Source organism: Canis aureus, chromosome 1, assembly GCF_053574225.1.
Source record: "Canis aureus isolate CA01 chromosome 1, VMU_Caureus_v.1.0, whole genome shotgun sequence".
In the NCBI taxonomy this organism is placed as follows: Eukaryota; Metazoa; Chordata; class Mammalia; order Carnivora; family Canidae; genus Canis; species Canis aureus.
The window spans coordinates 100,810,271-100,838,262 of record NC_135611.1 but is presented as its reverse complement, the minus strand read 5'-3'; the positions used below and the strand labels follow the sequence as shown (position 1 = coordinate 100,838,262).

At 43.0% G+C, this 27,992-nt stretch overlaps 2 protein-coding genes across 5 annotated transcripts in view; both read right to left on the bottom strand.

Annotated features, from left to right (window-relative positions):
• LOC144322399 (uncharacterized) overlaps positions 1–10,089 on the bottom strand; it is a 72,813-nt gene extending 62,724 nt beyond the window's left edge. The window contains exons 1-3 of one of the 4 annotated variants that reach the window (XM_077912490.1): positions 9,963–10,089; positions 5,777–5,994; positions 5,168–5,279 (exon numbers count right to left, since the gene is read on the bottom strand). The gene's annotated coding sequence lies outside the window, so the exon portion shown is untranslated. The remainder of the gene's footprint in view (positions 1–5,167; positions 5,280–5,776; positions 5,995–9,962) is intronic. The other 3 variants (XM_077912499.1, XM_077912509.1, XM_077912471.1) reach the window with 3 other exon arrangements.
• Positions 253–13,194, bottom strand: LOC144322446 (uncharacterized). The gene is given in 5 exon segments (XM_077912520.1): positions 253–2,938; positions 2,940–5,089; positions 9,963–10,089; positions 12,253–12,511; positions 12,801–13,194. Coding segments are annotated over 4 exon segments (2,460 nt in total). The 5' UTR covers positions 12,340–12,511; positions 12,801–13,194; the 3' UTR covers positions 253–2,842.
• Positions 13,195–27,992: the final 14,798 nt, after the last annotated feature.

The window sequence follows — 27,992 nt, the reverse complement described above, 5'->3', positions numbered from 1 at the left end:
AGTCCTACATGGGGCTCCCTGCAGGGAGCCTGCTTCTCCCTCTGCCTATGTCTCTGCCTCTCTCTCTCATGAATAAATAAATAAAAATCTTTAAAAAAATAAAACTACACTGAGATTATACTTCACACTTATTACATGAGCTGAAATTAAAGAATGGTCATATCAAGTGTTGGCAGGTATGTAGAAGATACGGACTTCAATCCACTGTTGATGTGAATGCAAAAGCAAACAATCGTTTTTTTGTTGTTGTTGTTGTTTGTTTGTTTTTTGTTTTGGCAAACAATCATTTTGATCACAGTATAGCAGTTTCTTCAAAAGTTAGTATTCATCTACCACGTGACTCAGATATTGAACATTACTGACAAAAATAAAAACAGCATGTCTGTATGAAAGTACTGACACAAATGTTTGTTGAGTGCTTTATTTTCAATAGGCAAATCTAGAAATAACCTAAAAGCCCATAAAACGGATGAATAAAGTAACAGCAGCATACCCAAACAAGAATGTTAGAAAAGTGAGCTACTCATAATATCATTGATGAAAGTCAAAGTAATTATAAAACACAAAGGAAATCAGGAAAAAAAAAAAGAGTAAACAGTTTGATTCCAAACATATAAATAAAAAATGTGATGGCTTCCATTGCAAAACAAAGTACAATGGTTACCAAGAGGTGGGTAGCGTAAGGAGAGATTGTAATAGGGCAGGAGGTAAATATAACATGACATATATAGTCATTATCAAGGTTATGATGGTTTTCAGAGATTCATATGCTTGTCAAAACTTATCAAATTGTACATTTTTAAACACGCAGTTTATTAGCATCTGTAAATTAAACCTTTATAGTTTTAAAAATCGGCTCAAAAATATGTTTGGCAACCCTATACTGACAGTACCACCTGTTCCCATGTCCTCTAGGCGTCAGTCTTACCTCGGTGTCTGCAAATACCGGGAGCAGTGAAGGACATTTCCACCAGAGCCAACAGGAACAGTGCCTGGGTCTTAAGAGCCACATCAAAAAACTACAGATTCCTCCACCCCTTTTATTTTTATTTATTTATTTTTAAAGATTTTATTTATTCATGAGACACACAGAGACTGAGAGGCAAAGGGGGAAACAGGCTCCATGCAGGGAGCCCGATGTGGGGACTCGATCCTGGGTCTCCAGGATCATACCCTGAACCACTGAGTCACCCAGGCGCCCCCTCCACCCCCTTTAATATATTGTTTTCCTCTCTGTGCAGTAATGGCTTTGAAGTGGTAAACAATGAGGGGGGTAAAGGAATCAATAGCTTTCAATTATTTTATCTGACAATGACTTCAGCTACATAAGAAAGGCACACCTATACCTCCTAAGATTTGTGCACACACTAATCCTGCAGAGTCACTGTCACAGAAACTTGTCCGGATGCACTTTTAGAAGAGGCACACTGCATCCAGTTGGCTGCAGTCTCCTCCATTTCCTATTAAGCCAGTGTTTCTGTACCAGTTACAGTTTCCCCCTGCCCCCTGTGGTCTTAGAACCAGTGACCCTAGCCTAGTGAACTGTGGACATCAGAGCACAGAGCTGTTTGTAGACATGGGAAGATACCACCTCAATGGTGCTGACATCCCCTGTGAGATCTCTTTTGAGTACGGGGAAAAATTCATGCTGCTTGCAGAAGCATCTGAGGGTCTCACACTTGCCCCCTCCTTGGGGTCATCACTGAGGATCCTAAAATCACATGGTATCCGGGCCTCAAATGAAAACCAGAAAGCCCTGCATAGGAGGCTGTGGGGCAGCAATGCAAATTTAGTCAAAACTGGCAGGCTGCTTACTGAAACACCTGGCTGGCTCAGTCAGTAGAGCCTGTGATTCTTTTTTTTTTTTTAAATATTTTATTTATTTATTCATGAGAGATCCAGAGAGAAAGAGGCAGAGACACAAGGCAGAGGGAGAAGCAGGCTCCATGCAGGGAGCCCAACGTGGGACTCGATCCCAGGACTCCAGGATCATGCCCTGGGCCAAAGGCAAGCACTAAACCGCTGAACCACCCAGGCTGCCTGAGCCTGTGATTCATGAAGTTTTGAGTTTGAGTCCCAAGTTGGACACAAAGTTTACTTAAAAAAACAAAAAACAAAGCAAAACAAACAAACAAACAAAAAAACCTGGCAAGCTGTTTTCTGCCTTCCTCCTCTCCCTCGACAGGCACAGATAATTGGAGATTCCTAAAAAGTTGAGCCTTTGATGACTGATGAGCCCACGTCTCTTTATAAATTAGCCTGTACAGTAAGTAGAACATTCAAAATCAAAAAGGACTTAAACAGTAAGGCCTTGATTACCATGTCGGCCAAATCAACGTGCAGCAGATAGTTCTCCGGTCTGTGACCTGGAAAAACTCATCACAAGCATCACATAAGACCAAGATATCCCTGAAAAACGTAGTCATTCTCTGTAAACTGCCAGCCAAACTCATGATATTCTCTGGATCATCACTGATTTAGGTCCATGCCTTGAAGGTATTCAAGGAAGAAGGAAAGTTGACTCCTAAGACCTCAGGTTACTGCTAATCTGCTGCAATTCATAAGAACAGAGGTCAGCCTGAGTACAAGGAGTACACTGGGGTGAGGACAGATGCGCACTGTGTGGACCTACCAGCTGGCAGAGGTGAAATAGTCACTGACCTGTCAGTTACATAAATTTAGAGGGATCTCTGGACAAGTTAGAAAATGCAACTTAGCCACATATACTTCCAACATAACTGAAATTGTAAGGAATATCCAACTGTAAAAGATTCAAATCAGGCAAATGCCTCCTCAGAGTTTCACCAGTGTCATTACACTGAATAAGGAAATTGCATATTCATTATACAATTATGCCTTTCTCTAGTGTGAACTTTCCAATGTTGAGAGAGGTTAGATTTTCCTCTAAACGATTTCCCACATTCACTGCACTCATAAGGCCGTTCTCCAGTGTGAACCCTGTGATGGTAACAGAGAGCAGTACGAGTGATAAAGGACTTCCCACATTCACTGCACTCATGTGGCCTTTCTCCAGTGTGAACTTTTTGATGATAATGGAAACTGGAACTATAGGTAAAGGATTTACCACATTCACTGCATTCGTAAGGCCTTTCTCTCTTATGAAGTCTCTGGTGTACTGAGAGGGAAGATGTTTGGATAAAGGACTTCCCACATTCACTGCACTCATGAGGCCTTTCTCCAGTATGAACTCTGTGATGATAATGGAGGGCAGTGCTACTGATAAAAGATTTTCCACACTCATTGCACTCATAAGGCCTTTCTCCTGTGTGAATTCTCTGATGATAATAGAAGCTGGAACTAAAAGTAAAAGATTTCCCACATTTGTCGCATTGGTAAGGGCTTCCACCATTATGAATTCTCTGATGTATTGAGAGGGAATGTTTTTGCCTAAAGGATTTCCCACATTCACTGCACTGATAAGGCCTTTCTCCTGTGTGACCTCTCTGATGATACCTGAGGGAAGACCCAGAAGTAAAAGATTTCCCACATTCACTACACTCATAAGGCCTTTCTCCTCTGTGAGATCTCTGATGATAAGTGAGGGCAGAGCTAGAGGTAAAAGATTTTCCACATTCATTGCACTCAAAAGGTTTTTCTCCAGAATGAACTCTGTTATGATACTGGAGTTCATACCTACAAATAAAAGATTTCCCACATTCATTACACTCATAAAATCTTTCACTTGAATGAACTTTGAGGTGCATATTGAGGCTATTTCTTCGGGTAAAGGACTTGCCACATTCACTGCACTCATGAGGCCTCTCTCCAGTGTGAACTCTGCGATGATATCGAAGAGCACTATGAGTGCTGAAAGATTTCCCACAGTCACTGCACTCATGAGGCCTTTCTCCAGTGTGAATTCTCTGATGATAATGGAGGGCAGTGCTACTGATAAAAGATTTTCCACACTCACTGCACTCATAAGGCCTTTCTCCTGTGTGAATTCTCTGATGATAATGGAAACTGGAACTACAAGAAAAAGATTTCCCACATTTGTTGCATTTATAAGGGCTTCCTCTACTATGAATTTTCTGGTGTATTGAGAGGGAATATTTTTGTCTAAAGGATTTCCCACATTCACTGCACTCATAAGGCCTTTCTCCCGTGTGACCTCTCTGATGGTACCTGAGGGAAGACCCAGAAGTAAAAGATTTCCCACATTCATTGCACTCATAAGGTCTTTCTCCTCTGTGAGATCTCTGATGATAACTGAGGGCAGAGCTAGAGGTAAAAGATTTTCCACATTCACTACACTCATAAGGTTTTTCTCCAGAATGACTTCTATGATGATACTGGAGTTCATACCTACAAATAAAAGATTTCCCACATTCATTACACTTATAAGGCCTTTCACCTGAGTGAACCTTTAGGTGCACATTGAGGCTATGTCTTCGGGTAAAGGACTTGCCACACTCACTGCACTCATAAGGCCTCTCTCCAGTGTGAACTCTCTGGTGATAATGGAGAGCAGTATGAGTGCTAAAAGACTTCCCACAGTCACTGCACATAAAGCACTGTCTTCCAAGGTGAACACCCTGGTCCTGAATATGTGAATGTTGGGGACCAAAGGCATTCTTGCATTCTCCCCAAGGATAAGGACTTTTTCTGCTTTGTAAAGTTGCTCTGCACTGGATGATTGTGTTTGGCTTCTCCCTACTCTCAGTGGCCTCTTGCTGCAGATGCCCCGAGCCAGACAGAAAATCTTTCTGAACTTCCCCACAGGTAAAGGACTTTCCAGAATTGTGGAGTCCCCAACTCTTCACAACAGAGACCCTGTCTACACGGTTTCTGAATGGTTTTTCAGCCACGTGCTGCTCCTGCTGCTGTTTAAACCGTATACTAAAATAAAATCGTTTCCCACATGCCCCACACCTTAACAGTTTTTGGCTGTTTTCTTTTCCTTGCTCCTCAGCCAAGTGGAAAATGTCTCTCAAGACAAGACTACACATCTCACAGGGGTGGGTCATCCGGGAAGTCAGAGCTATCCTGGGCGTCCTGGTCTGTGACACACCTCCAGAAGCACTCTGTTCAATGGGTGCCTCCGCAGCCTCTGCTCCACAGCAGCAACCTGAACACAAAGAAATGCTGGTGAAATATGTGTTGACTATAGTGATGGGTAAGCCAATCACATACATGCCAGTCTTACCTGAGCATAAACGTATGGCATGGTTTTCTAGACACTGGAGATGGAATTCAGTTGAAGGAGTGACTGCTGTGTGTTACTGGGGCCTTAAGATCAAAGTATCATGGAGAGCTCACTAGAAGAATACAAAACTAAGGTATGACACCAGGAAGAGAGCCAGGGTCTACAACTTGTTCTCTGTCCACAGCTTCGTGTAGGCCCATTTTTGCTGCAGATATTTGGCTGAGTAGAAGGCTTTGGAAAATCCAATCACAAGAAATTTGCTACTGTTCAAGGTCAGTTCAGGGATTTGTTAACATCTCATGGCAAACTGGGCAAGTGTGAATGTTGGACTACACAGAAAGAGCAGTGAGAGAAAGGGGTGAGATGGAGGCCTGAGGAGCACCGATTACCCCTGCGCTGGAAGTCAAGGCATCACCAAAGAAACAGAACCCAGAAGTCCACAAACTGCCAACAGAGAAGAAAGAAAGCCAGAAATGGGGTGTGGCCATTGCCAACTACAGCAAACTCTGGTTGAACAAACAAAGGTACCCAGTATGATATGAACAGAGGCCTAATATCACCGGCTTTCCCAGCTGTGATTCGCCAGAAACAGGCCCTCTATGAGCCCACCTGGTCATGTCTGCAGCATACTCTGATACATGAAGGACTCCTCCCTGGAAGCCCTAGCTGAGGAACTACATGGTACCAGGAAGATAGAAATACTGTAGGACGGGGCCCCTGGGTGACTCAGTCAGTTGGGCATCTGATCTTTGATTGCAGCTCAGGTCTTGATCTCAGGGTCGTGAGTTTAAGCCCTGTGTTTGGCTCCATGCTGAGTGTGGAGCCTACTGAAAAGAAAAAAGAAAACAGAAAAGAAAAATACTGTAGGAGGGATCCCTGGGTGGCTCAGTGGTTTGGCGCCTGCCTTTGGCCCAAGGCCTGATCCTGGAGTCCTGGGATCGAGTCCCATATCGGCCTCCTGGCATGAAGCCTGCTTCTCCCTCTGCCTGTGTCTCTGCCTCTCTGTCTCTCTCCAATAAATAAAAAAAATAAAATCTTTTAAAAAATTAAAATTAATGCAATCCTTATCAAAATACCACCAGCATGTGTCACACAGCGAGAACAAACAATCCTAAAAATTTGTATGGAACCACAAAATTCCCTGAATAGCCAAAGCAATTCCGAAAAGAAAAAACAAAACTGGAGGGGTGCGTGGGTGGCTCAGAGGATGAGTGAGCGTTTGCCTTCAGCTCAGGGCATGATCCCGGATCCCAGGTCTGGGATTGAGCCCCACATTGGGGTGCCTGCAGGAAGTTGGCTTCTCCCTCTGCCTGTGTCTCTGCTTTTTCTCTGTGTCTCTCATAAATAAATAAATAAAATCTTAAAAAAGAAAAAAGAAAAAACTGGAAGCATCACAATTCCGGATTTCAAGTTTTATTACAAAGCTGTAGTGATTAACATAGTATGGTACTGGCACAAAAACAGATAGATAGATCAATGGAACAGAAAAGAGAGCCCAGAAATGGACCCTCAACTCTATGGTCAACTAATCTTCCACAAAGAAGGAAATATTATTCAAAGGGAAAAAAAGACAGTTTCTTCAACAAATGGTGCTGGGAAAACTGGATAGCAACATGGAAAAGAATGAAACTGGACCATTATTTTATACCATACATGAAAAAAAAATTAAAAAACAGATGAAAGATCTAAATGTGAAACAAGAAACCATCAAAATCCTAGAGAACATAGAAACCTCTTTGACCTCAGCCATAGCAACTTATCAGACACGTTGCCAGAAATGAGGGAAGCAAAAGCAAAAATGAACTATTGAGACTTCATCCAGATAAAAGGTTCTGCATAGCAAAGGAAACAATCAACAAAACTAAAAGGCAGGCTACAGAATGGATGAAGATATTTGCAAACAACATATACGATAAAGGCTTACTATCCAAAATCTATAAAGAACTTAACAAACTCAACATCACAAAACAAATAATCCAGTTAAGAAATGGGCAGAAGACACGAATAGACATTTTTCCAAAGAAGACATCCAGATAGATGGCTAACAGATGTATGAAAAGATGCTTAACACTATTCCTATCAGGGAACTACAAATCAAAACCATGATGAGATATCATCTCACACCTGTGAGAATGGTTAAAATTAACAACACAGGAAACAAGCGTTGGTGAGGATGTGGAAAAAGGGGAACACTTTTGGACTGTTAATGAGAAATGCAAACTGGTACAGCCACTCTGGAGAACATTATGGAGGTTGCTCAAAAAGTTAACAGAACTACCCTACAAACCAACAACTATATTTATCCAAAGGATACAAAAACACAGATAAGAAGGCGTATATACACCCCGATGTGTACAGCAGCATTATCGACAAGAAGAGAACCATATGTCCACTGACTAATGAATGGATAAAGAAGATGTGGTATATTTATACAATGGAGTATTACTCAGCCTTCAAAAAGAATGAAATCTTGCCATTTGTAATGACATGGATGAAACTAGAGGTTATTAGGCTAAGTGAAATAGTCAATCAAAGAAAGACAATATCATATGATCTCACTCATATCTGCAATTTAAGAAAACAAATGAACAAATGAGAAGGGGGAGTAGAAAAAGGAGAAAGAAAAAAAAAAAAAAGGGACGCCTGGGTGGTTGAGTGGTTGAGCGTCTGCCTTTGGCTCACAGCGTGATCCTGGGATCCAGGATTGAGTCCTGCATTGGGCTCCCTTTGGGGAGCCTGCTACTCCCCTCTACCTGTGTCTCTGCCCACCCCCCCTCTGTGTCTCTCATGAATAAATAAATCTTAAAAAAAAAAAAAAAAAAGAAAAGAAAAAGAAAAAGGATACAGAACAAACTAAGAGTTGATGGAGGGATGTGGGTGGGGATGGGCCAGATAAGTGATGAATATTAAAGAGGGCACTTGTGATGAGCACTGGGAATTGCATGTAAGTGACAAATCATGGAATTCTACTCCAAAAACTATTACTATACTACATGTTAACTAAGTTTAAATTTAAAAAAAAAAAAAAAAAAAAAAAGCAAAAAACTACCACATGGTCCACCATTGTCATTTCTAGGTATGTATGCCAAAGAAAATCAGTATCTCCACACACATACCCACTGCAGTATTATTCACAATAACCAATATGTGGAAATATCATTAACTGTGCCTGTGTGTTTAAAGTGACAAAGAACATTTAGTATACACACATACACAGGAATATTAAGTCATAAAAAAGAAAGCAAAATTTCCACTTGCCACAACATGGATGAACCTGAAAAATACTATGCTAAGTCAAATAAACCACACAGTAAAAGACAAGTATTGCACAGTATTACATATAAGGATACTCTTGAAAAAACAAACATACCCAAACTCACAAAAAAAGAAAACAGGATGCCAGAAGCTAGGACTGGTGGAAATGGGGAGATGGTGGTCAGGGATACACGCTTTCACTTAAAACATGAGTAAGTTCTAAGGACCGAATGTACAGCAGTTTGAATACAGTTCTTTTCTTTGTCTGTTTAAGATTTTATTTATTTATTCATGAGAGAGAGAGAGAGAGAGAAAGAGGCACAGAGACACAGGCAGAGGAAGAAGCAGGCCCCCTGCGGAGAGCCCAACTGTGGGACTCATCCCAGGTATCCAGGATCACGCCCTAGGCTGAAGGCGGCGCTAAACTGCTGAGCCACCCGGGCTGCCTTGAATACAGTTGTTAATACTGTATTGTACACCTGAAATTTGGTAAGTGAGTAGATATTAAGCTTTCTCAACAATACTAAAAAAGGTAAATTTTTTTTAAGATTTATTTATTTATTCATGAGAGACACACACACACACACAGAGACAGAGACACAGGCATGGGAGAAGCAGGCTCCATGCAGAGAGCCTGATGTGGGACTTGATCCCAGGTCTCCAGAATCACGCCTTTGGCTGAAGGCAGCACTAAACCACTGAACCACCCGGGCTGCCAAAAAAAGTTATATCAAGTGATCAGTGTGTTGATTGCCTTAATTTAGGTAATAGTTTCATATTCTATAATAAATCATCATATAATACACCTCATTTATTTTTAAAGATTTTATTTATTTATTCATAAGAGACACAGAGAGAGGGAGAGACACAGGCAGAGGGAGAAGCAGGCTCCCCACAGGGAGCCCAGTGCGGGACATGATCCCTGAACGGAGATCACACCCAGCAGACGCCCAACTGCTGAGCCACCCAGGCATCCCAAATCATCATATAATATACTTTCAATAATATAATTTTATTTGTCAATCATTTCTCAAAAGTTGAAGGAAGGCGACCAGATGGAAGAAGAGATGTAAACACTACAGAAAGAACCATAGAGGATGCTCTTGAGAAGTAGCCCATGGTCCACTTAAGAAGTAAACATGCCAATGCCCGCAGTTTCAGGCACAGGCAGGCACAAGGAAATGTCACCTAAAACAAGGCATCAAAAGCCGGGCCACAGAAATGGCACGGATCTGAACACATGTACCCAGCTGGGCAGAGGGCAAGCCAGGTGCAATCCATCAGCCTCACTGCAGGACTACTGACCTCCAATGTCACCCTCAGGGTTCAGTACACAGGGTACGGGGACTGCAGGGCAGAGGAAAGGGCACACCAACAACTCAGAGATAGCCACAAAAGCAACTACCCAGAAAGCTGGGGAAGCAAGCAGTGCCCAAAGGCCACACATGAGAAGGACAAACCATCCCCTGGAAAAGAGAGGAGGGGGATGTGGAATACAGAGTCTACTACTCCAGGTGAATGAGGACGGTGAAGGCCTTACCCAGTGAGGATATAAGTGTAAAGTTCTCCAGCATCACATGGTGGTACAGCCGTCTCTGAGCCTCATCCAGAAGTCTCCACTCCTTCCAGGAGAAGTACACGGCAATGTCCTCAAAGGTCACGCCACCCTGTCAGGAGAGCAACAGATGGAACCATGAACATTCTCTCTCTCTCTGAAAACCCACAACCCAACCCCCCCCCACAGCACCCCAGTCTCCCCTGCCACCTCAGCTCCCCACTGTAAGATAAATGCCAGGTCCTGGTGCCACTAATGCTGCACTCCTCTCGCCTTCCCGTCAATCACTGTTCAGTCCTCAGTAGTAACAGACACGGGACACGTAGGTGCAATCTAAGCTCTGGGCGTGGCCTGCAAGGTCCCATCCTCCTGTCACGATATTCCCAATGCAGGCTCTCCCAGATTATGCCCTGAGACAGCCAGGTATGGGCCCTGGCTTTACCAGAGAGTCCTCAATATCAGGACCCTGAGGTCCTTGGCTCACACTTCCTATCTATGTGCACATGATTCTGTAGACTGTACCTCTCTCCTGTCTTCAGACCCCACAGATGAACGCCCACGCCTTCCTGCCCCCACACCACACGATTCTCCCATCACTCACTCTTGTACTCGTCACAGGTCATCCAAAGGATGTTTGATGGCTCCACTACCACCCCAGGACTCTCATGGATCCCAACTGAGGGAAAGCCTCAGATGCTGCTGAGAAGCCCTCCTCAACCTGCCTGTAATCCTCCCTTCAATGACAGGCACTCACAAGCACATGTCAACTTAGGATACTCACAGACCCTCTTCTACTTCTGTGCTGCCCATGCTGTCCCTCAACCATCAGAACCCAGCACTGTCCACTGAACCGTTGTGAAGACCCCAGCACTAAAGGTCTCCCTGCCAGGCACAGTGAAGCAGCAATGATCACATCTGCCCAGACCTTATCCAGCAGCAAGACTTTGAAAGACCCCAAATATGGTAAAAGCTGATCCCAAAATTCTGGTGAAGCCCTACAAAACTGGTAAGATAGTAGCCCCTGTTTCCCAAACACTCGTAGGTTCAGCATTTGACTCTTGATCTCAGAGTCCAGAGGTCAAGTCTCATTTTGGGCTCCACAAGGGCATGGGGCCGCCTTAAATCAGACAGACAAACACAAAAACAAAAAAACTCCAAAACTCCCAGTTGTCCTCTGCTATCTCTTGTTCCATCCATCATCCCGTGGAAGGCTTGCCCATCTGACTGCCAGATCATTCTCTCTACCTTCACCTGTGTTCGCAATGCCCAGCAACTATACAAACTCACGCTGAACAACAGAACCACTCTTCAGCACAGTTTAGTAGGACCCGGTGACCTACTAATAGCACTGCCAATATTCTCTGCATTCCCTTCCTTTTTTTAAAAAAAGATTTTCTTTACTTATTCATGAGAGACACAGAGACAGAGACAGAGGCAGAGGCATAGGCAGAGGGAGAAGCAGGCTCCACGCAGGGAGCCTGATGTGGGACTCCATCCCGGGACTCCAGGATCACACCCTGGGCCGAAGACAGGCGCTAAACCACTGAGCCACCCAGGCGTCCCTGCATGCCCTTCCTAAATGGGACCCAATTCTCCCCCTGCTCCGCACAACAGCCATCACTTTGGGAAGCCTCCAATCTGCAACTTCCCCCCAGTTTCCCAAAATGTCCTGTCCAGCTGCCCACTCCACACCATCACTCGCACTTCCCTAAGACATCTAAGATGCTTAACCATGTCAAGACAAGTTAGGACACCCCAAGGGATAATCAACATACTGCCAACTTCCATCAGGTTCACGGGAGCTTCAATCCCTTCCGCTGCTATTCATAACGGAAAACCTCACTAAACTGGAGTCGGGAGGTTGCACTTCGGGGAGCTCTCAGGCACTACCAATGTGATCAACTGCAGGCCCAACTGAAAGCGATGGGATTGACCTTATATGGGACCCGACTTCACTACCTCAGACCCCAAAAAGACAGGCTTTCCTGATCACCGCACCCAAGACCTCAGCCAATGAGAAGCCGCAACTCCCAACTTACTCCTGTGGACTTGTAGTTTACAACAGCCTCCCCAACTTCCCCCCTTTCCCCTTAAAATAGACTACCTCTCTCTTGTTCTCCACACTGGCCCGCTATTTTGACTCAGCTGCTTTATTGGAAACCGCAGTTCTCTGTCGCTCCTACATCAATCCATTTTTGGGGGGAACTGGCACTTTTTAAGGTTCGCGTAACGAAGGCCCTGGGGTTTGCCCTGACTCCTCCCTTCCTTTTCTCACCTGCAACACCCACAATCGGCCTCGGCCCTTCTCAAAACATAGACCAGTCAACCGGTTCACCACGTCCACGGTGGCCACGGAGTCCATCAACAATCCACCGACTGCTGCGAGTCCCTCCTCCTCGCTTACCCCCGCGGGGCGTGCCCTTCTCTGCGGCCAGATAAAGCCTGTGTACACGCGGGTCGCCCCCCTCTCAGCACCGCCAAGACAGACGGCCCCGTCAGGCAGCGAGGGCGCAGGCTCACTGGCCGCGCGGCACCTGCTTTGACAGAAAGAATGGACCCGTGCAGCTCCCCGCTGCTGACGAACCCCCACCCCCGCAGTCAGCCCCTGCCCGCCCCTCCCCTGCTGCCCGCCCCTCCCCTGCTGCCCGCTCCAGCAATACAGCCCGCAGGCGCTCACCCGCGGGGACCCCGCACACCGGCGCCTCCCTGTCCGGAACGCCGGGGCGGGGCCGGGGCCGTAGGGCCACGAAGAGGCGCCCCGCGCTCGGGCCTTAGGGGTCTGGGTGCGGGGAGCGCGGGGAGGGTCCGGGGATGAGCGTTTACCTGCGCCGGGGTCCTGGGCGCGGCCGCAGCCATTGGACTCGGAGGCGGAGTGAGCCCGGCCCTCCGTGTGCCTGGCGAGGACAGTGGGTCCCTTTGCGTCTTCACGATTAGTTACCCCGACTCTGAGCCCGACCCCTGGGGGATAAACCCAGAGGAAAAATATTTACAGGGAGATGAGGCCGGAAGCCCCGCCCCCTAGGATGGCGCCCGCCTAGAAACCCGGCATTGTGTTCCCTCATTAGCTCCTCGCTGCACCGTGCCCAGGCTCTTCCCGGTAGTGTGGTTTCCAGAGCTCAGGCAGCCTCCCGTAGGGGGTCCTACACCCAGGAGTACTGGAGCGGAGGTCAGGTGGCATCCTGGGGCCTTTGGAAAGTGCTGCTCCTACCCAGAGGCACTGTCATCACTTCCTGTTAAGGGCGGAGAAAGGGGCGGCCTGTGTGGCTCAGCGGTTTAGTCCCTCTTTCTAGCCCAGGGCCTGATCCTGGAGAACCGGAGTCCCAGGTCAGCCTCCCTGCAGGGAGCCTACTTCTTCCTCTGCCTGTGTCTCTGCGCCCGCCCCCGCCCCCCCGCCCGCGTGTTTCTCATTAATAAGTAAATAAAAACTTTAAAGATAAATAAAGGCGGAGAAAGGTCATAATTTTAGACTCCAGGAAGTTCAGTCAGCTTCCAACACACTATTATTTTAGGTGCTCTCAAATCCTTTTACTTTGGTAAATTACATGTCATTTCGTACAGCACTCCAGATATATAATGAATGTACATAGTTGAAAGATGTTGCTCATCAATGCTTGTATCCCGAAACGTTAGTCAGTTTTGGAATTGGTTAGGACGAATACAAAATTACCTGTTTTTTTTTTTATTTTTTTTTTAAGATTTTATTTATTTATTCATGAGAAACACAGAGAGGAGAGAGAGAGAGGCAGACACACCAGGCAGAGGGAGAAGCTGGCTTCATGCAGGGAGCCCGACGTGGGACTCGATCCCGGGTCTCCAGGATCAGGCCCTGGGCTGAAGGCGGCACTAAGCCGCCAAGCCACCCGGGCTGCCCTGTTTTTGTTTTTTTAAAAATATTTTATTTATTCATGCGAGACAGAGAGAGAGGCAGAGACCTAGGAGAGGGAGAAGCAGGCCCCACACATAAACCGGATATAGGACTGGATCCTGGGCTCCGGGATCATGCCCTGAGCCAAAGGCAGATGCTCAACTGCCTAGCCACCCAGGCGTTCCACAAAAGCCCCTGTTTAAAATTAAGTCTAAGACATTGTTAAGGTCTTTAGGCTTTAGTCAGTGATTTGTGACTTGGGCAGCATCTCATCTAGCAAGTAGAGGGCAGCTCCAAAGCGCTACAGAAAGGGAAAGGTTTTTAAAGATAGGACCTAAATGTCATAAACAGAACAAAGGATGATGTCAGGTAAGATCACCTTATTGTGGGGACAAAAGAGTCTTATTAGGAGAGTCCCTCATATTTCTTTGGGGAATTGAGATGGCCCATCTATGTGGCAGAGTACCTTTTTGGTACTGACCAGAAAATCCCTTACTGAGCTTGGAACTAAATTTCTGAGGGAGTTTGAAAATGCATTGAGCTTTGGAATTACTCCCTGGTTTGGTGACATGGCCTAGCAGAAGTGACTCCATTTGGGGCCTGTGGTTTCCTTTTTCACACCCCATATAGTTTTCTGATATTGAAGAAGAGCAGAAATGTTAGGCCACCCTGAATGAAGTGGTCAGTGACAGGTTCGGCTTCTGGCTCCACACTAATCCTCTCTTGCCTGTATAGTGATTGTGTCCCATCTATTGAGGAACACTTTTATCCATATATTTCTTTTTTTTTTTAATTTTATTTATGTATTTGAGAGAAAGAGAGAAATAACACCAGCAGAGGGAGAGGGAGAAGGCTTTTTGCTAAGCAGAGAGCCTGATGAGGGACTGGGTCCCAGGACCCTGAGATCATGACCTGAGCCAAAGGCCGATACCCAATCAGCCAAGCCACCCACTAGCCCCTACCCATATATTTCTTACTCTATATTCTCAGGTATCCTCAATATCTTTTACAAATCTGACATCATCTCAAACACAAAGGAGCTTAAGTGATGCTGTTTTGGGTACAGAACAGATATTGTCATTTTCATTTGGAGCATGTGTGCAGAGACAATCTGAGCCCTGAAATAAAGGGTTATCTGAACCCAGTGATCTCATCTCCTTGCTGGGAATGATTCTTCTTTCTTCAGGCCCTAGCAGTACTGTTGCTTCAGTATTTGAAATTATATCGGAAAAACAGTGGTGAAATACCCATTTCAGCTATTTAGTGGAAGAATAGCTCTTAGAAAACCCATGTTCCATCTCCCTACACATCAGTAAAGGTTAAAAAAGAATGACAGCCTCAGAGAACTTTTAGAAGAAAGCTCTAAGAGTCTGAGAAGAGAGAGAATCAAACTAATAAAAAAAAAACTGTGCTGGACTAATGTGTTTGGTTATTCTGAGGCTTTTATCTTAAAAACGTGATTTTTTTTTTATTCCTGAAAACACTGAGAAATACTACTGTCAATCTTAAAAATAATAGCAGTTAATTTGCTAGTAAATTAAGCTTATTCAAGAATAACAGAGGAATTTCAACCTAGATAACCACACTATGGTAAATCACAAGCAAATCTGAAGAGACAAAGGTAAAGCCAGCTTTTATTAGGTCTTAGGAGATTTGAGAGGGTGTCTTTCAATAAAAGTCATTGAAGAACAAAATTTTGAGAGTGCAGCAGTGTTTCATTTACTGCATGTCATGGTTAGTACATCATTGCTGATTTAAGGACAGAGCATCCTTTTTGTTAAAAGCAGGATATTAAATTCGTACCACAAAGTATCCTCCCTTGTCAAGATTAAAATTGTATTCCTTTTTCCTCGTGATTATATATGTCACACCAGCATCCTCTTTTAGGGTCTCTTGACTCCACATTACCTGTGGTTTCCTTAACTAATTTTCACACCACTTTGGATAGAGACTTAAAGAGGAAATTTACAGTACCTGGGGTAGTTAAAATAAGAGGGAAGTTGAAATGTCGTATTTATTCACTGTTCTACCAAATGTGAATTGAACACATACTGGGTTTTCAGGAACTTTTGGTAGGTGTATGGGAAAAATGCAGGCATAAGACAAGCAGTCCTGCATTCATGTGGCATTTCTTAGGTTCAAGGAAAACAGAGGAAACCTGAAAGCAGAACTACTAAATTATGTTGCATGTTAGAATGTGGCAGGTGCAATGGAAACAAGGAGAGGTCATGATTTTGTCATACAAGGGGACTGGATGGAATACTACACTGGGCAGTGAGAAAGCTTTCCTTAATAAGAGCAGCACTGAGGGGCGCTGCCTGGCTCAGTTGATAGACCAACTTGATCTCAGGGTTGTAAGTTCAGAACCCACGTTGGGTATAGAGATTACTTAAAAATAAAATATTTTAGGGCGCCAAGGTAGCCCAGTTGGTTAAGTTTCTGCCCATTGGCTCAGGTCATGATCCCAGGGTCCAGGATGGAGCCTCACATCAGGCTCCCTGCTGGGCAAAGAGTCTGCTTTTTCCTCTCCCTTTGCCCTTCCCCCTCTGCTAGTGCTCTATCTATGGCCATCTCTCTCAAATAAATAAAGTCTTTAAAAAATAAACAAGTAAATAAACAAAATCTTTTTAAAAAAATAAATAAAAGCACTACTGAGCAAGGGTGAGCCTTGTGTGTGTGTTTTTTTGTTTTTTTGTTTTTGTTTTTTTAAGGTAACTCTGTTAGGGGTCCCTGGGTGGCTCAGTCAGTTAAGCATCTGCCTTTGGCTCAGGTAGTGATCCCAGGGTCCTGGGATCAAGTCCTGCACCAGGTTCCCTGCTCAGCAGAGAGCCAGTTTCTCCCTCTCCTACTTCTCCTGCTTGTGCTCTATCAAATAAATAAATAAAATCTTTAAAAACAAAAATTAGCTCTGTTAAAAGATAAAGTGAGGTAAAATAATATTTCAAACAGCATGTTTGAGTATACAGCAAATGCAATTGGGCAGCATCAAACCAAACTAGAGAGAAGTCCATTGTAGACAAAAAGGGGAAACAAAGCAAAGAAGTTATAAGATTGGCTATAGCTTAAGGAATCGCCTCATTTAGGAAAGCCTAGTTGCTTGTTTGTGATTGGGTGTTCTTAGGTTTTGATTTCTTACCCTTAAGGCATTTACAATAATTTGCTTGAAGTTTCAGTTTGCTTATGTAGGTGTCTAGGGCATTGGAACTTCCTGCATCTAATGGCCTCCTTCTTGAGTTATGGTTTCAAGCCAAAGAAGTAGGTGGCTAGGTGGCTTCAGTGTGTGGCATTCTCAGCAGTGGAGATCCTGGAATCTCAGCCCTTTAATTCTTTAGCCTCCTCCACTCACTGCAGAGACACTCAGGAAATGTCCATTAGAAACCTTTGCTCTGGGGGTCACCTGGGTGGCGCAGTCAGTTAAGCAAGAAAAATCTCAGTACACAGGGACGCCTGGGTGGCTCAGTGGTTGAGCGTCTGCCTTCCGCTCAGGGTGTGATCTGGAGTTCCAGGATCAAGTCCCACATCGGGCTTCTTGCATGGAGCTTGCTTCTCCTCCTTCTGCCTATGTCTCTGCCTCTCTCTGTGTCTCTCATGAATAATAAATAAAATCTTAAAAAAAAATCTCAGTACACAATCTAATCATACACCTAAGGGAGCTAGGAAAAGAACAACGAATGAAGCCCTGAGCCAGGAGAAGGAGGGAAATAATAAAGATTAGAACAGAAATAAATGATATAGAAACTAAAAGAACATTAGAATAGGTCCTTGAAATGAGGATCTGGTTCTTTGAAAAAATTAATAAAATTGATAAACTGCTAGCCAGACTGTTCAAAAAGAAAAAGGAAAGGACCCAGGTAAGTAAAATCACAGTGAAAGAGGAGAAATAACAACCAGCACCACAGAAATACAAACAAGTATAACAGAATATTATGAAAATCTATATGACAACACATTGGACAATGTGGGAAAAAATGGATAAATTCCTACAGATATATAAACTACCAAAACTGAAACAGGAAGAAATAAAAAACTTGAACTGACCAATAACCAGCCAGGAAATTGAATCAGTAATCAAAAATCTCCCAACAAGCAAAAGTCTAGGGACAGATGGCTTCACAGAGGAGTTCTACCAAACATTGAACAAAGGGGTGAGGGATCCCTGGGTGGCGCAGCGGTTTAGCGCCTGCCTTTGGCCCAGGGCGCGATCCTGGAGACCCGGGATCGAATCCCACGTCAGGCTCCCAGTGCATGGAGCCTGCTTCTCCCTCTGCCTCTCTCTCTCTCTCTCTGTGACTATCATAAATAAATAAATAAATAAAAATTAAAAAAAGGGGTGATACCATTCTTCTCATATTATTCCAAAAAATAGAAATGGAAGGAAAACTTCCAAAATCATTCTATGAGGCCAGAATTACCCTGATTCCAAAACCAGACAAAGACTTCTCTAAAAAAGACAACTACAGGCCAATATCCCTGGTGCACATGAATATAAAAAATTTCAATAAAATACTAGCTAAGCAAACAGTACATTAAATGAATTACTTACCATGATCAATTGGGATTTATCCTAGACTTAAAGGGTGATTCAAAATTTGCAAATCAACCAATGTGATACACCACATTTGTAAAAGAAAGGATGAGAACCATATGATCTTCTCAATAGATGCAGAAAAATCATCTGACAAAGTACAACATCTATTCATGATTAAAAAAAAAAACAAACACTCGGGACACCTGGGTGGCTCAGTTGTTGAGCGTCTGCCTTTGGCTCAGGGCATGATCCCAGGGTTCTGGGATCGAGTCCCACATCAGGCCCCCTGCACGGAGTCTGCTTCTCCCTCTGCCTGTGTCTGCCTCTCTCTCTCTCATGAATAAATAAAATCTTAAAAAAAAAAACTCAACAAAGTAGAGATAGAGGGAACGTACCTCAACATCATAAAGGCCATATATGAAAGACCCACAGCTAATATCATCCTCACTGGGGAAAAACTGAGAGCTCTTCCTCAATAGTCAGGAACAAGACAGGGAAGTTCACTCATACCACTGTTATTTAACACAGTCCTGGAAGTCCTAGCCTCAGCAATCAGACAACAAATGAAAATGAAAGCCATCCACAACTGGCAAGGAAGAAGTCACACATTCACTATTTGCAGATGACATGATATTCTGTATAGAAAACCCAAAAGACTCCACCAAAAAATTCCTAGAACTAATACATGAATTCAGTAAAGTCACAGGATAAAAAATCAACATACAGAAATCTGTTGCATTTTTATCCACCAATCATGAAGAAGCAGAAAGAGAAAAAAAATTGATGCCATTTACAATTGCACAAATGACCATAAGATACCTAGGAATAAACCTAACCCAAAAGGTAAAAGATCTGTACTCTGAAAACCATAAAACATTGATTAAAAAAATTGAAGATAACACAAAGAAATGGAAAAACATTCCATGTTCATGGATTAGAAGAACAAACATTGTTAAAATATCTATATTACCCAAAACATTCTATACATTTAATGCAAGCCCTATCAAAACACCACCAGCATTATTCACAAGCTAGAACAAACCATCCTAAATTTTATAGGGAACCACAAAATTCCCCAAAGAGCCAAAGTAATCTTGAAAAAGAAAAGCAAAGATGGAGGCATCACAATTCTGGAATTCAAGTTCTTTTACAAAGCTGTAGTGATTAACAAACAATATGGTAATGGCACAAAAACAGACACATAGATCAATGGAACAGAATAGAAAACCCAGAAATGAGCCCACATCTATATGGTCAACTAATCTTCCACAAAGTAGGAAATAATTTTTTTTTTTTAGGAAAGAATATTTAATGGAAAAAAAAAAGACAATCCCTTCAAGAAATGGTATTGGGGACGCCTGGGTGGCTCAGTGGTTGAGCATCTGCCTTTGGCTCAGGTCATGATTCCAGGGTCCTGGGATCGAGTCCGGCCTCAGGTTCCCCACAAGCAGCCTGCTTCTCCCTCTGCCTGTGTCTCTGCCTGTCTGTTTCTTTCATGAATAAATAAATTATTTTTTAAGAAAAATGGTATTGGGAAAACTGGACAGCAACATGTGAAAGAATGAAACTAGATCACTTTCTTACATCATACACAAAAAATAAATTAAAAAATGGATGAAATACCTAAATGTGAGATAAGAAACCATCAAAATCCTAGAGGAGAACAGAGGCAGTAACCTGTTTGACGTGAGGTGAAGCAACTTCTCACTAGATATGTCTCCTGAAGCAAGGGAAACAAAAGCAAAAATGAAGTATCAGAATTTCGTCAAGATAAAAAACTTCTATGTAGTGAAAGAACTAGTCAACAAATTCTTCTTGGGAGAAGATATTTGCAAATGACATACCTTTTTTTTTTTTTTTTACTTGAGAGACAGAGAGAGTGAGAGGGGCAGAGGGAGAGGGAGAGAATCTCAAGCAGACTCCAAGCAGAGCCCAGGGTCTGACACAGAGCTTGATGTCACGACCCTGAGATGGTGACCTGAACTGACATCAAGAGTCAGATGCTCAACTAATTGAGCCACTCAGAAGCTCCTGCAAACGACATACTTGATAAAGGGTTTGTATCCGAAATATATACAGAATTTAGGGGGGAATCCCTGGGTGGCTCAGCGGTTTAGCACCTGCCATCTGCCCAGGGTGTGATTCTGGAGTCCTAGGATCGAATCCCATATTGGACTCCCTGCATGGAGCCTGCTTCTCCCTCTCCCCGTGTCTCTCATGGATAAATAAATAAAGTCTTAAAAAAAAACAAAAACAAAATATATACAGAATTTATAAAACTTAACACCCGAAAAGAAATGGGTGGAACACATAAATAGGCATTTTTCCAAAAAAGACATGCAGATGCCTAACAGACACATGAAAAGATACTCAACATCTTTCATCATCAGAGAAATACAAATCAAAACTACTATGACATTTCACCTCACACTAGTCAGAATGGCGAAAATTAATAGCACAGGCAACAACAGGTGTTTGTCAGGATGCAGAGAGTGGGGAACCCTCTTACACTGTTGATAGGAATGCAAACTGGTGCAACCACTCTGGAATACTGTATGGAGATTCCTCAAAAAGTTAAAAATAGAACTATCCTATGATCCAGCAATTGCACTTCTAGGTATTTACCCAAAGGACACAAAGATGCTGATTTGAAGAGATACATGCACCTCAATATTTATAGCAGCATTATCAACAACACCCTAATTATAGAAAGAGCTCAGAAGTCCATGTCGGGTAGGGATGCCTGGGTGGCTCAGTGGTTGAGCATCTGCCTTCGGCTCAGGGTATGATCCTGGGATCCGGGATCAAGTCCCTGTGAGGAGCCTGCTTCTCTCTCTGCCTCTCTCTCTCCGTGTCTCTCATGAATAAATAAATAAATCTTAAAAAAAAGATGTGTATTTACATATACAATAGAATATTAATCATCCATAAAAAAGAATGACATATTCCCATTTGCAAAGATGTGGGTGGAACTAGAAAGTATTATTCTAAGTGAAATACTCAGAGAAAGACATGTACCATATGATTTCACTCACGTGGAACTTAAGAAACCAAACACAAGGGATGCCTGGGTGGCTTAGTGGTTGAGCGTCTGCCTTCAGCTTGGGGCAGGATCCAGGGGTCCTGGGATTGAGTCCCACATAGGGCTCCCTGTGAGGAGCCTGTTTCTCCTTCTGCCTGTGTCTCTACCTCTCTCTGTGTGTGTCTCATGAATAAAAAAAAGAAAGAGAAGAAAGAAAGGAAAGGAAGAAAGAAAGAAAGAAGAAAGAAAGAAAGAAAGAAAGAAAGAAAGAAAGAAAGAAAGAAAGAAAGAAAGAAAGAAAGAAAAAGGAAACACATGAACATAGTAGGAGGAAAAGAGGCAAACCAGAATACAGATTCTTTTTTAAAAAAACATTTGTTGGGGCGCCTGGGTGGCTCAGCGGTTGGATGTCCGCCTTCAGCCCAGGGTGTGATCCTGGAGACCCGGGAATGGGTCCCGCATTGGGCTTCCTGCATGGAGCCTGCTTCTCTCTCTGCCTCTGCCTATGTCTCTGCCTCTCTCTGTGTGTCTCCCATGAATAAATAAATATTTAAAAATTTTTGTTTGTTTGTTTGTTTGTTTGTTTGTTTGTTTGTGAGAGACAGAGAAAAAGGAAGAGACACAGGTAGAGAGAGAAGCCGGAGCCCCATGCGGGACTCATCCCAAACCAGGATAATGCCCTGAGCCGCGAAGGCAGACGCTCAACCACTGAGCCACCCAGGCGTCCCAACAAATTGGAATTTAAATAAAAACTAGGAAAAAAGGGGACGTCTGGGTAGCTCAGTGGTAGAGCGTCTGCCTTGGACTCAGGGCGTGATCCTGGGGTCCTGGGATTGAGTCCCGCATGGAGCTCCCTTCAGGGAGCATGATCTCCCTCTATGACTTTGCCTCTCTCTGTGTCTCTCATGAATAAATAAATAAAATCTTTTTTTAAAATTAGGCAAAAACCAGTGACTATGTAGTGATTCAAAGGTGGTGGCAGATAAAGCTCTGGGGAAACATCAATTGATGATGAAAAAATTAATACTTTAGAGAAATTTTAGCAGTGAAGTCTGAAAGGATGTAGAATTAATCTGAGCAGTTGACTTACTAGAGTCACTAATCATTTTGCTTCCAAAGTGAAATTTTCCTCATTCTTTTTCTTAAAAAAGATTTTTATTTATTTGAGAGAGAGAGAGAGAGAGCGAGAGACCAAGCCTGGGTGAGGTGAGGGGCAGAGGGAAATGGAGAGGCAAACTCCCCACTGAATAAGGAGCCCAACACTGGGCTCAATCCCAGGACTCCGGGATTATGACCTGAGCCGAAGGCAGTTGCTTAACCGATTTAGCCATCCAGGGACCCAAAAATTTCTTCATTCTTTTTTTTTTTTTTTTAAAGATTTTATTTATTTATTCATGAGAGGCACAGACAGAGAGGCAGAGACACAGGCAGAGGGAGAAGCAGGTTCCATGCAGGAAGCCCGATGCAAGACTGCATCCGGGACTCCAGGATCACATCCTGGGCCGAAGGCAGGTGATAAACCGCTGAGCCACCCAGGGATCCTCAAATTTTCTTCATTCTTAAAAACACTGAGCATACCTGTGTGGAGGCAAAAAATAATGTAGACACTTGATAATGATTTTATATTATTATTGGTACAATAAAAATACTTGCTTTATGAAATAAACTTTTTACCTTTAAAAAAAATACATACCTGGGGTGCCTGGGTAGCTCAGTCAGTTAAGCATCTGACTTTTGATTTCAGCTGAAGTCGTGATCCCAGTGTTGTGAGATTTATCCCCACAGCAGTCTCTGCATGGAGCACGGAGTCTGTTTAAGATTCTTCCTCTCCCTTTGCCCCAATCCCTCCACTTGTGTGACCCCATGCCCTGTCTCTCTCTTAAAAAACAAAAACAAAACCCTAATTGAATAAAATTGTATATTTGAGATTTGCTGTAAAATATCCACATAAGTAAATGCTGTCTTTTTTTTTTTTTTTTTTTTTTATGATAAGCACACAGTGAGAGAGAGAGAGAGAGAGAGGCAGAGACACAGGCAGAGGGAGAAGCAGGCTCCATGCACCGGGAGCCTGATGTGGGACTCGATCCCGGGTCTCCAGGATCGCGCCCTGGGCCAAAGGCAGGCGCCAAACCGCTGCGCCACCCAGGGATCCCTAATTTTTTTTTTTTTTTTATTTTAAGTAAATGCTGTCTGTGTGATGTATTCACAGTCCTTGTTATTCTTCCCACTTTAATAATATTAATATATTTTTATATCTCTTCTAGAACCTTTCAAAAATGTATCCTTCCATCACTAATTTTGAGAGTTCTCTTTACCACAATACTTTTTCTAAGAAAAGAAGTTTAAGTATTTACTTAGCCTTTCATTTAATGGTATTATGTAAAGTCTTATTTTCTGTATTTTTAATTGTTTTTCAATATTCAAAAAATATTATTCCTCATATTGTCTAAATGAATGATGAATACCAGCCTTCCAGGGCACTGGATGAACAGCAGGAAACAACTTGGGTATCTGGATAGCTCAGTCATTTGAGAGTTCAACTCTGTATTTAGGCTCAGGTCATGATCTGGAGGTCATGGGATCGAGTTCTATATTGGGCTCTGGGCTCAGCAGAGTCTCCTTGGGATTCTCTTTTTCCCTCTCACTCTGTCCCTCCCCTCCCACTGGCTCTTTAATAAATCTCTTTAAGATAAAAATATTGCAGTGTGTTTTCAAAGTTTTAAATATTTTATTTATTTATTTATTTTTTAAAATTTTTTATTTATTTATGATAGTCACAGAGAGAGAGAGAGAGGCAGAGACACAGGCAGAGGGAGAAGCAGGCTCCATGCACTGGGAGCCCGACGTGGGATTCGATCCCGGGTCTCCAGGATCGCACCCTGGGCCAAAGGCAGGTGCTAAACAGCTGCGCCACCCAGGGATCCCAAATATTTTATTTATTTTTAAATTTATTTGAGGTAGTGAAAGAGAGCACAAGTGGGAAGGAGAGGGAGAAGCAGGCTCACTGCTGATCAGGGAGCCTGATCAGGGGCTCTATCCCAGGGCTCTCGGATCATAACCTGAGCCCAAAGCTGATGCCCAACCAACTGAGCCACCCAGGTCCCCATGTTTTCGAAGTTTTATATGTAAAGTATTACTAAGCATGAACCAAACCAGATGGAACAAAACAGTTTTTGAATATTTGCATTCACTGAAATTAAAAATTAATGGAAAAAATGGACGCCTGGGTGGCTCAGTGGTTGAGTGTCTGCCTTTGGCTCAGGGCATGATCCTGGAGTCCTGGGATCCAGTCCCGCATCAGGCTCCTGGCAGGGAATCTGCTTCTCCCTCTGCCTATGTCTCTGCCTCTCTATGTCTCTCATGAATAAATAAATCTAAAAAAATTTAATAGAAAATGAAATGAAGCTATATTATATAGAATGTAAAATATGGATGGTAATAATCTTAGCATGTTTTTAGCAGTGTTTCTGAACAAGAAATTCTTAGAGGAAAGAGATAATAAATTATGAAATGTTTTTCTCACAAACATTAGAAAAATGCCTAACTTTGGAAATGTCACTGAATTTCTCAAATATACACTTAGTCTTTGGTTGAAACATTATTTTAAGTCCATTTCCCCTTACCCAATATTGACATCATCTTTCATAAAAATAATATTCAAGCATGACTTATAATTTGGAGTTTGTTAGTGTGGCCTGCAAAGGTAAAGACGTGTGGGAAAACTATCCAGATGCCAAACATGTAAAATTTTATATATCTTTTCTAATATTGTTTTACAAGCCACATTTTACACGGTAGGGAGAAAAAGAACTTTTTTCTCCCAAATTTCCAAAATGATGATTTAATTCTGGATTAAGTCAATAATACCTGCTTTCATTTTGCAAATGAGTAAATGAAATGAAATGAAGAGTAATTAGCATTAAAATATTGAAGAGATGCCTCACTCTTGGGAAACAAACTTCTAGACTGATAATAACCCGATTGTGGGATAGGGGAATTATGTCCCACTATCAATTTTAATTGACATCCTATAGTCACTGATTAGTAAATTCCACCAAGGGAATGGGGAAGAGAAAAAAAATTAAGATTTTATTTATTCACTCATGAGAGACAGAGAGAGAGACAGAGAGAGAGGCAGAGACAACACAGGCATGGAGAAGCTCCATGCAGGGAGCCCGATATGGGACTTGATCCTGGGACCCAAGGATCATGCCCTGGACCTAAGGCAGGCACTCAACCGCTTAGCCACCCAGGTATCCCTAAAAAAAAAATTTTTTTTAAAGATTTTATTTATTTATTCATGGGAGACACAGAGAGAGGCAGAGAAACAGGCAGAGGGAGAGAAGCAGGCTCCATGTAGGAAGCTGGAAGTGAGACTCGATCCTGGGTCTCTGGGATCACACCCTGAGCCAAAGGCTCAACTGCTGAGCCATCCAGGCATCCCCCATAAAAATTTTAATTAAAAAAAAATAGAAGGTCCTTAACTTGGGAAACCTGGCTGGCTCAGTCTGTAGAGAATGTGACTCTTGAATTTGGGGTCCTGAGTTCAAGCCCCATATTGGGCATAGAGCTTACTTAAAAGAAAAAGGACTAGGTAGATTTATATGACATCATATCCATTCCAATAACACACTATGGTTGGGGGAGGCAATAATCATACATGGTTTCTTTTTTTTTTTTTTTTAAGATTTTATTTATTCATTCATGAGAGATAGAGAGAGAGAGAGGCAGAGACATAGGCAGAGGGAGAAGCAGGCTCCATGCAGGGAGCCTGATGCAGGACTCCATCCAGGGACTCCGGATAACAACCCTAGCCGAAGGCAGACAGATGCTCAACCGCTGAGCCACCCAGGCATCCCTCATACATGGTTTCTGTCCAGAAATTCCTTTGTGGACTTTACTCTCACCTGTAAGCCTCCTATAGAATAACATTCCTGATATTTCCCTCTCAATTTTCATTTGACTTTTAAGTTGTAACAATACATAGATCATCAAGTCTAGTAATTGTATATTTTTTTTTACTGCCCTCAAGCCATGTTACCAGTATGATTCAAAGTAGACTTGGGGTCCCTTCTGCAAGGTCATGAGACCCTGACCTTCCCATCACTTAGTCATAATCTTCTGCATTTCCTTGCCTGGTTATAATCAGAATAGGTTCTAAGAGGATTATAGAAGCCTCTTTTTTATAGTCTTAATATTTTATTTTATTTTATTTTATTAAAGATTTTATTTATTCATGAGAGACAGAGAGAGAGAGAGAGAGAGGCTGAGACACAGGCAGTGGGAGAAGCAGGCTCCATGCAGGGAGCCCAATGTAGGACTTGATCCTGGGACTCCAGGATCACATCCTGGGCCGAAGGCAGGTGCTAAACCACTGAGCCACCCAGGGATCCCCTAGTCTTAACATTTTAAAAGTTCATTATGACTAAGATGAATTGGGAGAATTTGTCCCAGTACTTTGAACAGATTACCAGTTTCTTACAGTGATCCATGAAAATTTTAGTAACTATTCCATCTACCTTCTCTTTTTATTATTTATTTAAAAGATTTATTTATTTATGATAGACATAGAGAGAGAGAGAGAAGTAGAGACACAGGAGAGGGAGAAGCAGGCTCCATGCTGGGAGCCCAACGCGGGACTCGATCCCAGGACTCCAGGATCATGTCCTGGGCCAAAGGCAGGCACCAAACCGCTGAGCCACCCAGGGATCCCTATCTTCTCCTTTTAAAAGATGTCACTTTTAATTAACCTCCTGAACATCTTTATCTAATTCAGTTATTCTGAGATTGCTTCCATGTCTTTTATTTATAATTACCTTTTTTCTGAAGAATCCTTCTTTCTCCCAACATTAAACCCCAAGAGAGTTGAACAAAGAGATGCATAGCATCATGCCTCACATATGTCTCCCCTTTTATTGTGGCAATCATCAGCTGGCTCAGAGGGATGGCGATAGAAGGTATGGTATCATACTGAACCATAGGTTGTAATCTACAGCTTTGAGAGCCTCTAGCTGCCTCTCTGATGCTTTTATTTTTACTAGAATAAGTGGGGGGTGGGTACAGCCAAGGAACCACACTCTTGGCTGACATCCTCTGTTTGTATTTGATTTATAATCTATTTAGCATGGACCTACAAACTCCAGTTGTCACTTAACGTTTTTCCTCCTCTTTCTGGGTGCAGCATTTCTGCATATGGAACCCAAGGATGGTCTGGAAACCAACCTGTTGACAAAAATCCTTCCTTATCAGCCTCTGTCATCTTTCTTCCTGTGCAATACATCATTTTTTAAAAAGTAGGCTCCACACTCAATGGGGGGGATGGGGGCTTGAACTCACGATCTCTGAGATCAAGAGTCACATGCTCTACCAGTGAGCCAGCCAGGCAGTCTCCTCTTAGGCATTATTATTTGAACTAGAATCAAGGGTTGTGTCAAATATCCCATCCTCATCACCAACTGCAAATGTCTCACAAGTACTGTAATTAAAATACTTGCAAGACTCCACAGAACATATTCATATGAGGTTTTCTTAAAAGCAAAGGATGTAACATAGCAAGAAAAAGAAAATGCAGGACCATATTGGAGTCAAATATCCAGGCAG